The sequence below is a fragment of the Parasteatoda tepidariorum genome, chromosome 1 (genome assembly GCF_043381705.1).
Source record: "Parasteatoda tepidariorum isolate YZ-2023 chromosome 1, CAS_Ptep_4.0, whole genome shotgun sequence".
NCBI lineage: Eukaryota > Metazoa > Arthropoda > Arachnida > Araneae > Theridiidae > Parasteatoda > Parasteatoda tepidariorum.
In genome coordinates this window covers 51871257-51885289 of record NC_092204.1, presented here as the reverse complement: position 1 = coordinate 51885289, position 14033 = coordinate 51871257, and the positions used below count along the sequence as shown (strand labels likewise).

Sequence of the window (14033 nt, the reverse complement as noted above, 5' to 3'; positions counted from 1 at the left end):
AAAACATAGAACAGAAGTTCTATAATGTCCCTCCTCGCAAGCAATACACATATACTAAACAAAATAATATTACCTAATTCTGCTTCCATCCATGTTCATTCTTCTTACTCCAAATATATTTTAGTGTCCAACTGATTTTTATGAATGACTGTTTCAAATTTAACTAAGAAATAATGCTCGAGTAGGTAAACTTTTATTGATATACTTTTCTTTTTTTTATATTAAGCTTTTCCGAAATTTTTTTATCATTAATTACTTCCAGAGTTTTTTTTAAATTTTCAATGTAAATATGTTTTAGAAATTGAGCCAATGAGCTTGTAAGTTTAAAATAATTCTAAATATGTTTTAGAAATTGAGCCAATGAGCTTGTAAGTTTATAGAGCATATTTTATAAAAGTCTTCACGTTAGTCATTTGTAATTTTACAATTATCATCTAGATTTCTTATGAATTTGCCTTGAATCAGTTCTACTGTCTTTGGTGATTTTTCACTGATAATTGAATAAAGTTTCTAGAAAAAAAATATTATGCTGTATATAACAGAATGATAAAGACTACCATCACTGATATGCTCTAGTGGCAAAACTGAAAAAGGTGTGAAACTCTGTCGGGGTTCTAAACCGGTGAACAAATTAATAGATTGTAAATTTAAAATCTGATTGTATGGTTTTTAAATTTACCGACTTTATTGTCAAACAGCAAAAAAATTAAATCAATATTTTTCGAGAAATTTTACCATAGAGTAAGGCTAAATATAACCGTACTTTTTGCTTTTCCCATAAAATCAAAAACTTGATAAATTTTGCCTAATTCTGGCAGTTTTGACCATATTTTTTTCCCAGTGTATTTTTCCCAGTTTGATTTTTGCAAAAAAAATATCCTTGTAAAAACTTTCTTATAGAATTTTCATGTATATTGAGAAATGAAACAATATTTAAGAAAATTCTTTTTCGAATTAACGGCTTTGCATACTTTTTGTTTCAACTTAAGCTAATTAAACAAGAGACATTAGACAAAGTATTAATCTCTGAACTTTTCCTTTATTTGATAACAGTTTCCATAGCGAACATACAGAATTGTTATATACAATGGTCAAAGTCTACATTAATAACTCGACCCAGAAAAATTAACAAATTAATTCTTATGTCTACAACTGCAAACATGAAAGGGTGGTTTGCTAAAATTGTTGGTGGAATAGGAGGTGAAAAGTCAACAGTCATACCAGCTCCTTGGTTCGATTCATCAACTTCCAGAGCAGTCTTGTGAAGCGTTCCAGAGACAGCTAATCCTTTACTGAATGTCATGCCAGAAAAATCACCCGATCCATCGTATGCGCTTTCAGCTCCCAATGCTTCAAAATCCTTCGAAAAATCTCGGTAGTACTGGAATTTGAATTTCGGAAGAAGGACCATTGTCTTTTGAGACTGCAACTTGCTTAGAACGTTTACAATATTGTCAGGGGTCATACTCTTTTCTAAACATGCGAGACCATTTTTCTGCTGTGGTAATAAAATTAGTAAGCCAATATTTCCTCCAATGTATGGTAACAATAAAGCTTGATAATTATTACCTTTAAAGTAAGGGAATGAGTGGATAACTTGCATAAATGGAACATTCCTAAAATATATATTTTGAAATTACTCTCTCAATAAATACTGAATTCCCTTTATTAATTCCTGAATTCCTATTCATAATATATATATATTTCAAAATCGTATCAAAAATGAAGTAAAAAAGTGCATTTATTCGGGGGAATACATCAATACTCTTAAGGTAATAAAAAAGAAAAACCCAATTGAAATATTACTAACTACTCATGACGATTGGATTTAAGTACTTTCAAACCTGTTTGATTGCCCAAAGAAACGGAAAGGCATTTATTAGAAGCAACTTTAAGTTTTATCTGTCAGTCAGACAGGTTTTATTGTGCTTTTAATTACACTTTTTTTTAACTATGATTCATAAATTTCCTTAGTACTTACATCTTTGCTTAATCTGAAAATTGTGATCCCCAATATGTGAACTTTTAGACTTCATTTTCGATAAATATTCCAAAGTTAAGGATTAATAGTGGTGATTATAGATCACCCTGCGTAAGCATAAATAGATACACTCTTAAGTTTGGTAATTAAATTCAAAATAGGTCTGAAGGAATTTTTATTAAAATAATCAAAATATATTTTTCAATTAACAGGGAGGTTTCTCTCACTAGGCCCTCGATTGCTTCGCATTTATTACTAATTTTCTCTTAAAAGTCCATATTTTCACAAAAGCAAAGAACATTTGATAACTGATTATATAGTTATTATAATTTCATGTAAACTAAGAAGTTTTTATGTGAGAACGATAACCTAAACTTGAAAAGTAATCAGTACTCGAAAAGAACTAAAACTTAGGAATGCTTGGCCCCAAAAAATATATGAGATATAATTTTACTAACTAGCGAGACTTAAATTATTATAATTATTCAAATAAGAAATGGTTTTAACTCTCTCGAATTGTGTTTTTTATAAATTTTGAAATAAACGTTCGAATAAGATAGTGTTTTCTGGTAACATCTAATTTCTTTCTCTCTCTTCCTCTTTCTGTGAGTGTGCGTTTGTTGCTTTGCCACTTATAAGCTTAAGTACGGGCTTATATAATAGATATCTCGAGAGAGATGGAAGAATTTTTCCACGACAATGGACAAATAGTCATAACTTAAAGCAAAATAATTGAGAAAAAATATCGCGAAATAAGCATTTAAAATTGCAACAACGATGGAGCAAATTCTAATTTCGAAAAAAATCATGCAAAATTAATGAATGTGTATGGATGTGTATCCACATTTAGTTTTTAATACAAGTTGAACAGTTAAAAATTCACAAATTAATAATCGAAAGTTAAATTTTTTTTACTCCATTCACTACATTTTTCTACACACCTTTGCAATTTCAAATTTTTAAGTCTAGTTTTGTCAACAATATGTAACGCTCAAAAACACTCATAATCTAAACACTAAGAAAAAGCGGTGACTCTTACAGTTTTAAGCGAGCATAGAATAATACGAATATAGAGAGATGCTCATTCTCTCGTTTATGAACTGATTGTTTAAAAAAGAGTGTTTATCACCAAGGAAAATTATAAGATCGAGTATTAAATAAAAACATACATACTGTCTCTTATAATTTAGAATTCTCCCTATCGTTCTAGTTGAAAGATAGAGGTTATGACTATTCAGTAGACGTATCGATGTAATACTGGTTGGAAAGATAAGATGTATGTTTAAAGCCATACTCTCTGATTGCACATTGTATTTCGGTTTTATAAGCATTAAAATATCCGTATTTTCAAATGACAGATTTGTCTCTCCCTCTTATCATAAAAGCCACTGCTTCATTTGTTCAACTTTACATTCCAGTCTGATTTGCTGTGTAAAAACTATTAGACTTGAAATCTTGTAATTACGGAAAAATGAACTAGGAGTGCGACGAAATAAAAAAAAGATGTTCGCGAATTATTAGCTGTTAAACGTATAGTAAAAAGCTGGCCATGAAAACAAATTACTTAATCTCTCTTTTTAGGACTTGACACAGGTCAATTAAGCATATTTTTACGTAGAATCTTTTACCCAAACTGAGCCCTTAGCTACAAACACAATCTTTATATAAAATGAAACACCTTACTTAAATCTTACTTTGTTTCCGTTGGTGAGTAAAATGGTTGAGGTAATGACAAATAAGGTGGAAAAGGTGTCTCCCACTTTCCTTTAAAAAACGCAGCATCTATGAGTAGCGCAGATGAGAAAGAGTCCACACTATTTACAATACTATGAATTTTCCCATGTGTGTGTTGATTGACGAAATTATTGATACCACTAGTAACGACATTAGTGTTAAAAAAATTAACATTTTGAATGGTTGAATCATATAGATTTTGAGCCTCTTCTTGAAACTGAGAATACAGTGGAGCTCGATCCGTTACTAAAACTTCATCGGCACAATAAAGGGTATAATTTACTAGGTTTGGAATGTTTTCGGGCAGCATTTGTGAGAAGTAATAGTTGTAGGTTGATGGAACTTTATATAAAGGTAAGCCGGCTGCTTCGTAACCCAAAACAGAATACAGCTCCTGGAAAGTATAAATATTAATTTATTTGTTATCATACTTTTTAACAATATACGTTGGCTCACTGTGAAGATCACTACGGTACTGCGGCTGGAGGTGCCTCGAAAATTACCACGCATTTTTGAACTAATCTAAACTGGATCAACGACACTACGTAGATCAGCAACATGGATTACTCACTAAATTCGTAACATGGAAACACCGGTTTCACTATGTAGAAAAGACTGCTGGTCAAAATTTCAGTATTAATTGCAAACCCATGTAATATCTCATTATTTTTAAAATAGTTTAAATTCAAAATATATGATTGCTACTATGATGAAATAAAAAACTTCAATTTTGTTCAAACAACTTCAAAGTTCTTGCAAATGAAGTGTAAGATACAGTAAGACAGTTCTATGATATACAAAATAGCTTATTATAATACAGTGTCAATTGTAACACTATTTGTAAAAGATAAGTATTTTAGTGTTACATAATTGGATGTTCTACGTGACAATCAATGTGCTTTAAACTCTAATATTTTCGAATGCAAAGATTATAACGTTAGATTAAATAGAAATAAGAGTAACTGCGATGTTTTATGTATATGTATAGATAGGATTATCAAATAAATGGAATGTTTCTAAAACATGTCAGTGGGAAGTTATTAGGATTTAGTGGAATTTTTCAATAAACATTTATTACAAATTAGATAATAAAGTTAGTACTACGAGTATTGGTAGCTAATTTAGTCTCTTATTTAGTTTTGTATCAAACAAGCTTACTAGTATAATATATCAGAAAATGCTATTATTATAAGAACACTTTTTTAAAAAGAATATGCTTTAACTAATGAGCTCATTTGTGAAAAATAGTGTTTCTGCAGTTCCTCATTTGTTTTCTTCTAAAGAACACAAGGACCTCTAAATTGAAATATATCATATGAATTTAAATATTACATAGGATCTTATAAATGTAATAGATATTAAGAATGGCATTTCTTACCTTTTGGGTATTTCCTCTGGCTCCATATAAAAGTATTCCTAATCCTGTCAGTAAACTGGCGGGACAGAAGAACACATTGTCCGCATTTCCATTAATCAATCTAGGATAAAGTTTAGCGGCTAATATATTGTTGGCAACTGCAAACTTTCTTAGGTCCTCTTGTGATACCTCGGCTGAGCTCATCATAGCATGAGCGATGATAAGAAGGAACAAATTGTAGAAAACCATGTCTGTAATATATATTTCACATTATATTTTGGTTAACTAGAAGGTTGCCCTCGTAGTTAAAGATGGAGTTTTTAAAGCCAAATAATGGTGTAACTGCTGAGCAAAACTGAATCAAATCAGCATTAAAGGCTATTTAGACCACGAGGATTTGATTTTGAAAAATAAATAGTTTGAGGTACCTCAGGCAGGGATTAAAATGGCCTGAAATATTTTTTTTCGTGGGGATAAGAAAGTACATAAATTTAACATTTTCATATATTTTGGGTACTGGCACTTCAAGAAGATCACTGATAGTCTCACACGTGACCTATGACATCAGCTCCAGCAGATCGTTTATCAACAAAAGGGCTTGTTAGAGTTGAGCTAAAGCTCCCCGCATAAGTAAGAATGTTAATTGACGATAAGTTAATTAAATACAGCACCGTGTCGCGCATATAAATTGTTGAATTACAATACTTTCTGGTCTATTTCTTTTACTTAACGAAGATTTATTATTTGTTTGTGTATATTATTGCAACCGTGACATATTTTTGTTTAGTGTACCTGGCAACTTCGATGCATAATTAGTTTGTTAATGTTCTACTTGGCATCTGGTATATTTCTGTGTTAAGCCTCTGTGTACGTATACAGTTCGACAAACTATTATTGACGTCAACGATGCTTAATTAATTTTGGCAATAGTGTAATAATTGAAATAGAAAAAATAAGCTATGAACTGAGAAGAAAAATCAAAGGAGAAAACGTACTTATCATTTAAGGGGAATCAGAAAAATACGCCCTACTCCTATTGACACTAATGTTGCTTAGTTTTGGTAATAACATCATGATAATTGCTGAAGTCTTAATAGATACTAAATATGCTCTTAATTAGGTGCTAAGTATTTTATGAATAAATTCAACGCTGATTGCAGCTGCACCAATACTGCACATTTTAATGTTACATATCTTACGGCCTCTCGAAGATATGTGTACAATGGTAAATGGCCTCACAGTGGTGAATTTTTATCATGATATTGCTTCGAGCAACAGCATTATACCATATGATACTGAATTTATCTTTATCAGTCTATCTTCATTTTTAAGGGATGAACTGTTAAATAATGTTTTATTTTGCTTAATCTTATAGCGTAAACCAAACGAAACGGGTGTTAAATAATCTTCACATATCATAAATTAAAAATTGTGTGCGTCTATATACCGGATTAACGGGCCATGGAGTGTTCGGTGACCATCAAAGTAGACTTTTTAACAAATCCCCGGCATGCAATTATTGTGGTGAATTTCAAAATGTTGATCACTTGATTTTGCATTGCCCAAGATTCCGAACACTCCGTGGAAATCATTTTCAAAATTTAGATCAAGTTCAATGCTTTTCAAGCTCGACCTGCAGGGGTATAATTAAATCCATCATTAAACAAACATTGGAGGATATTCTAGAGGAAGTCTAATAATAATTCAGAATCCACGGCCTCTAATTTGGGTGTCTCAACCGTATCATGTTTTACTATTTTATTATTAATTTTTATAAATTTACTAATTTTAGACTTTGAGTTTTTAAATTTTTATTATAGTTTTTTTTTTTTAATTTGTCTTGGCCCGGTTATAGGTCATGTTTTTAACTACTTAGTCCTTTGTATTAGTGTATGTTGTTATTATGTTTCTTTTTAACTTTGGGACCTTTTTTATCGTTCCTTCTTGAGATTTAAAATTTTTTGTATTGTATACTTTTTTTTAATAGCGTAAGGGATCGTATTGGATTTTAATCTATTTATTTATTTATTTTTTTATAATGGCTCAGTTTTGGCAGATGTCATTGAGGTTATTCCTTTTTTTGTGTTGTTACTTGTAATGCTGTATTTTTTTCTGTCGGGCTGTTGCCACTGACATCCGTGATTTCAAGTTTCTGTGATTTTATATAATTTCTGATGTTTTATGTGTGTATAATATATGTTTTATGTATCTACACTCGCATGCCCTTAAATAGGGCAGGTCGAGTTATGAATAAACAATACCGGATTTCGGGTAAATGGCCGAGTCTGAGAGTACAAAATTCAACATGAAGCTAGAAGCTGGAATTGCAAACTTTTTACGAAGCCCGATTTTCGATTTTTGATCAGATTTTTAAATTCGGAGACATTTAAGAAATGAATTTTTTTCATTGGCTTAGAGGAAGCCATCCTTTCAAAATAAGCCATAGAGGATTCAGTTTCGTCAAATATTGTAAAAATAATACCAATGGTGTTTGCTATCTTCCATCTTTAATCAAAAAAATGTTTATTGCGCGTTCTGCAATTAATTATTTTTCATTGGCGAAATAATTGTTGTCATCAGCATGACATTATTTGTAACAGAAATGAACTATCATAATTCGCGATCGCAACGAACTATTGGGGGCGTTGTTGTATAAGACAACTGCGATTTCTATATGAACAGACATTCAGTTACTCTGGAGATGTCTTTAATGTAGCGTGTAGCATTGTAACGTTCCTTCTTTAATGTGGCTCATTAAATTTAAAAAAGAAAATTGTTTGATATTTTTTCTTATGCAAACGAAAATAAAATGGTATCTCGTTTTCTTTAAAGAAGGAACATCAAAAACACATCGGAAAAATATATGTAAATAAACAAAAAAAAATATTTATTTTCTTATTAGAGTTAAAACCTAATGTCTGAGAAGTAGTTTTACTAAATTTAATAATGGCCATTAACATGAAAGGCCTATTTAAACTATGCATTCCATAGTTTTAAGAATCATATTACTTCAAACATTAAAATAAGCAAAAAGTATAGGTACATAAGCCTCATAATTTTATACAATTTAATTTTGTAAAAAGAGTTTTTTGAGAACAATTTATATCAAAAAATTTTAAGCTTCAATAAAATCATTATTTAGAAACTAAAAAAAGTGAAATAAAGAATGGTCAAGAAATNCGTAAAATAAAGAATGCTTACCATAAAAAAAATGATTTTTAAAATTCCTCACATTGAAATAAAAAACTTTCATGTTTTTTTTTTTAATTTTTTTTTTATTCATAATTGGACGTAGAGAACCATTCTATAGAAAATTATCATCAAATAATCCTGGGAATCATCTTTTGGATTCCTCGTTGCCTTTTTGTTTGCTGATTTCTGAAGTCCTTTTTTAGTGCTACGAAATTGCGTCTTTGGGATTTGCCAAAAATAGAACCAGATGCAATTTTATTTTTTCTGGAGAAATATTTCACCATAAAAAACGAAAATATACTAATTTCCATGACATGAAACTTTATCTTGGTAAACGTACGTTTGGGAAATGTTATTTCATTTGGGACTTTATTTAATAGAGTTCATATGGCGATAGCATCAGAAGAAGATTGTTTTGAATCTATGTTGAACTCTATCTAGGCCAATTTTCCACTGAAATCCGAATGAGTACTTTGATTTTAAATGAACTGTTTTGAATTTTGAAATTGTTTTGATTTTAAATAAAATGTTTTATTTTATGATTTGTCGCAAAAATTTTAGGCGTAGATTGGCGGCACTTAAAAACCGCCAAATCAGTAGCTGTGGTGGCTTTAAAACGTAAGTACCGAATTTTTATACCATGCTTTTCTGAATCATATTACTTCAAACATTAGCATATGCAAGAAGTATACATAAACACATAATGTTATACCATTTAATTTTTCAAAAAAAGTATTTTGACAATAATTTTTATCAAAAAATTATAAGCTGAAAAACGTAAAATAAAGAATTTTTAGGATAAAAAACGTTTTTTAAAATTCCTCATCTTTATATATATTTTAATTATACGGTGACAAAAAAGCCTCATTGCAATTCCCCGAATGGCAACCGCTAGAAAATCGACCAATGATTGCCGCTAAAAATGTCGCATGCTAAATCTAGCTGAGATGGCTCAACATGTAGCGCTTTTGAAAACGGAAACTGAAATAACCAGAGAGAGCATTCTCAGAATGTGATCTCTTTCAAAATTCACCCTATCAGCTGCGGCAATCTCATACAGGCAGAAGTGAGCTAGGCAGAAGTTAGTAGTCTTCGTCGATAGATCTCTACTTTAGTATTTTGTCGAAAGCTCTTTTTTTCACGAATTTATATATTACGAATTTATTTGACAATTTTTGATTTATATCATGAATTTATTTATTTTATTATTGTTATTAGTTATTCATTAAAAAATGAGTCTCAGTCGTGCTGTTATGCTTTAAGATTTTATACTATAGCACATTTCTAATAGGTTTAACGAAGTACATGTCATTTATTTGAATTCAAATTTATTTTAATGACTTAGTATTTACTAGAAGCATGTTATTTTTTTTAAAAAAAAAGCTGTTATATGGATTTGAATCATTGTTTTGAATTCTTAGAATTTTGTGCATTTGCAATGTACCTAATTCAGTAGCGAGCGAAGCGAGCTTGGTTTGCGAGGCAAACCATATAAGATTGCGTAGCAATTTTCTGCGGTTGGTGAGCGTTAGCGAGCAGGGAGCGCAGCCCTCTAGTATTGAAATAAAAAACTTTCGTATTGTTTCTTAATTTTATTCTTATAGTTCTTAATCAGAAGTAAAAAATCATTCTGTAGAGAACTATCATCAAATAAGAAAAAAAAATTTTTAAAAGCTAATTTTTTATTATAAAAATCGCATCACTCACCTGCTTTATAAATCCGGAGAATTCCAAATTAAATGTTCTTCGTTTGAAAATTTTATTTTAAAATAATATATACGTAGATTTTTCCTTCATTATTTTTAGATAACATACCACACAATAAAATTTTATAATTGCAAGATCTCGATATGAATTTTAATAAGTAGCTTAAAAACAGAATAGCTAAACTCTAGTTGAAATTATTCTTTCAAAACTAAAAACTACTTACCAAGAAAACGATAAAAATTTAGTAATAATCAAGATCTTCGGCCTTTTCCTTAGGGAAATTTTGCATCTTATTTGCTGCTTAGAAAATGGCGTCTGACTCAGCTAATGATTCTGATGGAACTAAATGAAAACTTAATAAATAAGTGCCTGATATTTTCAGGTTCCCGTTAGAGGGCGTACTCAAGCGTTGCGATCGCGAATTCGAAATCAAAATTTTTTTTTAAAGTGAATAAATTTCTTAAATTATCTCCTGTCGAAGAAATTTTTTTGTAAACCTGTAAGTATATAGGTATTTTTGTACTTAATTTAATGCTAAATATATTTACATACTAGTAGTTTTTTTTATTAGTAACATAAATGATGATTAAATATGCTAAATCGGTTAAATCCTAGAATAGCCCACCTCTTGGCGACTTTTTGAAATCTCGCCAAGTTGGCGATTATTACATGGATCAACGTTGTTTTTATTGTTAAAAAATAATTTAAATCATTACTAATTTATTGAATTATTATTAATAAAATAAAAAAAATAACTTACCTACTCTGATAAACCAGATCTACCAGAAACCTGGTGATAAATACATAAATAAAAAATCATTAAATCATCAAAAATCAATTATTTGTGTCGGTATTTGTCCTAAAGTTTTGTGCATGATCTTGTAATGTTGCTCAGTACTGAGTAATTGATGCTTATTTTTTCATCTCTTACTCAAAACGGGTATTCAGCTAGTAATAATAAAAAAATCGTGTATAGTAATTATACGCAAAAAAGCGAATATTTTCTCTTTTTCTTCTTATACCTGTTATTGCTTTCCGTTTAAATCAAAGTTAATATTAGTTTTTCATTTTTAATACTCATTCCAAAATATTTTAAACCCACTTAAATATTTTTTTAATACATGGTTTTCTAATGACTAAGAAATACAATATTTTTTTTTTATTAAAGGCGAAAATTATACAATTCTGTAATTGTTGTATGACATGATAATTTAAAGAAGAATAAATAATTTTATCAACATTTAAATATTAAATAATGCAAATTTTTTTTTCATTAAACATTAACATAAACTTTGTCATAAGATCATTAAATTACCCATTGTCTGTGTCCAGTTTATTTCCTTATGGCGTTGGACATTTAATGGCAAACGTATATATAGGTTTAACCAAAAAAATTATATATTGTGTCTGTTTTACTAACTAAACGCATAATTATTTTCTGTTAGCAAGTACAATAATTCAAATAAAGCATCTGTTGGAGTTGAATTCGGTTATCATATTAAGTATAAACTTTTAAAATATCTATAGCATGAGCTAATTGTATAATCCGGCTTTTTGCGAATGGACGGCATCAGGTTAGTTGTAAAAATCTTCAGTATCTCTTGATCCGCCAAATATTATTTTAGATTTATTGCATTCCGCCTATAGAATGAATAATTAGCCTAAAGGCGCATGCCTTTAGGCTAATTTGAAAATCTGAGAATCATTAGTAAATATGACTAAATTTTCAATGGCTTAATGTAATAAACCTTAAATAAGGCTACATACAGAAAGCCTTATTTATTAAAAGTTTGTTGTAAATTTCCTAAAAGAAGTAAGGCTAAATGAGTTATGAATTATGTATTTTTTAAGTAGCCCAAAGGTGTGTAATGCTCACTTTAATAAGATTAAAATATGACACAATGCTGAATGCTATATATATTCGCAGAAAGTCTAATTATACAATTAGCCTATGATGTCTGCATTTTAAAAGTTTTTACTAACCATAATAAACCAAATTCAACTTCTTTAATTGGAACAGATTCTTTATTTGCATTATAAAATGACTGTGGTTGTTTGCAGACTTATTTAATTAACCTGCGACAGACATTTAAAATTTGTATTTACACCTCAAAGAAAAGATGAATTCCAATTTCTCCACGAATTTTAATTTAAAGGTGGAGTATTTTTTTAAATGAATAATTAGATTTGAACGTTTATAGATTCTGAAATTCTACTGAAATCTACGTCAGCTGTGAAAAAAATAAATGTATAGTTCAGTACCTATGCTGAAAAAGCTATTCAAGTTCTCAAACCTTTGAAGAAAAATTTAGCTTTCATTTGAAACATATACTAACAAATTATTGCTGATAAAAAAGTTACTTGAATGATTTATATGACAATAATATTTAATTTTTATTCGTGAATGTCTCATAAAAAAAGCATTTTTTCTCCTAAAGAAGTTGTATTTGGTTTATATTATTCTCATCAGACAAAATACCGAAATTGAAATGTAAGAAACTTCTATTAACTTATATCTGTTTCTGCAAAATTAATAACTAGTTCCTTACCTACGTTGAGAAGACTAGATCCAAGAAGAATTTTTCTAGATTAGGTCCACGAAGAATTTCGTTTCCATATGAAGAAAACGCTATTTAGGCACTGTAATGTAATAATGTATTTTCGTGACTTATATGAATCTTCTCTCGTAAATGCCAATCAATTATGTTGACTTCTAGGATTAATGACATCAAAAAACTACGATCTAACCTTCGAAATTTTATCATAATTAGTATCTTAATAGTTCAGTCGACTTTTTAAGTGAAGATTTCCATAAAGCTGATCAAAATGTTTCCGTTATAATATATCTTGTTTCTCAGCTGTTCAAAATTCATTTTTTGTCTTACAAGCTGACTCATTTGGCATGTGATTGAGAAAATCTGTGTCGTCAAAAAATTGACTTTAAAAATCTCCATTTAATATTTTATTTGAAATTATAATTTCGAAAAGTGAGAAAATATTAATTTAGGAACCTTCGGACTATTCGTATTCCAATGAAGTCAAATAAAACTCTCACGATATTAAAAATGTATTAAAGAGTTTAATACGAATAATTACAATCGAATATAACAAGTGCTAATAAAAGTATAGCAATTTAATTGCTTATTTTGGTTATTTTATTATTCATTAAAAAAAAGTGATTAGAAAAAAAACATTAATAGCGATATTTATATACCTCTCTTCTTGCATTAAAAAAAAGTAAGATAAGGATAGTCTTTTCTCTCGTAAATTCTTCTCAAATATTAAAGCTCTCAAATTGTATTGCAAGGAACAATTCGAAAAAAATCAAATTGGCGATTAAAAAATTTGCATATAGAAATAAAAAGTGCTTATTTAAAAAAAATTTCTAACTCTGTACAATGCTCAAAAAATTATCTAAACACAATAACTTTTGAGATAATGATCGGATTTTTTTCTAATTCTTAGGATTTAATGTTAATGGTTCCATGGCTTAACCTTGAATATGCTAAATAATTAGTACAGATAGGATATAACGAAAGCAACGAAATCAGCGATAATGAAAGCATCGAAATCAACTGACATAATAAATTACTTTCCTTTATATGTCGGATTTGGATTTCCGAAACTCAAAATATGGGCTAGTAGTAATCTGTAAAGCGTAATCCTAACAGTTAAAGCAGGAGAGCTATCGAAAGTTTAGACCACTTTATATTAATATAAATTTCCGCGTATTTCGAAATACCTCGAGAACTAGTTAAGCAAAAGTTTTGTACAGTCCGCAAAAAAAAAAAGATATCACCCTGAATAACTTTCGTTCTAATGATCGGATTTTCACGAACTAAGTGTTAATCTTAATGGTTCTTGGGGGTGACCTCAAATATGCTAATTAATTAGTGCTAACTATTAATTAAGTTACGAAATCAGACACAAAAACGTACTTTCTCTGAATAAACATATATTTTTTCTTACATATTTGGATTCTTAACCTTCAAAATATAGGGGGTAGCCGCAATCTGGGAAATATGGTCCCCATAGTTTGGTCAGGAGAGCGATCCAAAGTTC

At 29.5% G+C, this 14033-nt stretch overlaps 1 protein-coding gene across 1 annotated transcript in view; it reads right to left on the bottom strand.

Moving 5' to 3' along the window:
* Positions 1-1019: 1019 nt before the first annotated feature.
* Positions 1020-14033, bottom strand: part of LOC107439738 (iripin-3-like) — a 13886-nt gene continuing 872 nt past the window's right edge. Inside the window, exons 2-4 of the mRNA XM_043045715.2 lie at positions 5094-5323; positions 3676-4109; positions 1020-1616 (exon numbers count right to left, since the gene is read on the bottom strand). Coding sequence (XP_042901649.2) covers positions 1079-1616; positions 3676-4109; positions 5094-5321 — 1200 coding nt within the window. The 5' untranslated portion in view covers positions 5322-5323 and the 3' untranslated portion in view covers positions 1020-1078. The remainder of the gene's footprint in view (positions 1617-3675; positions 4110-5093; positions 5324-14033) is intronic.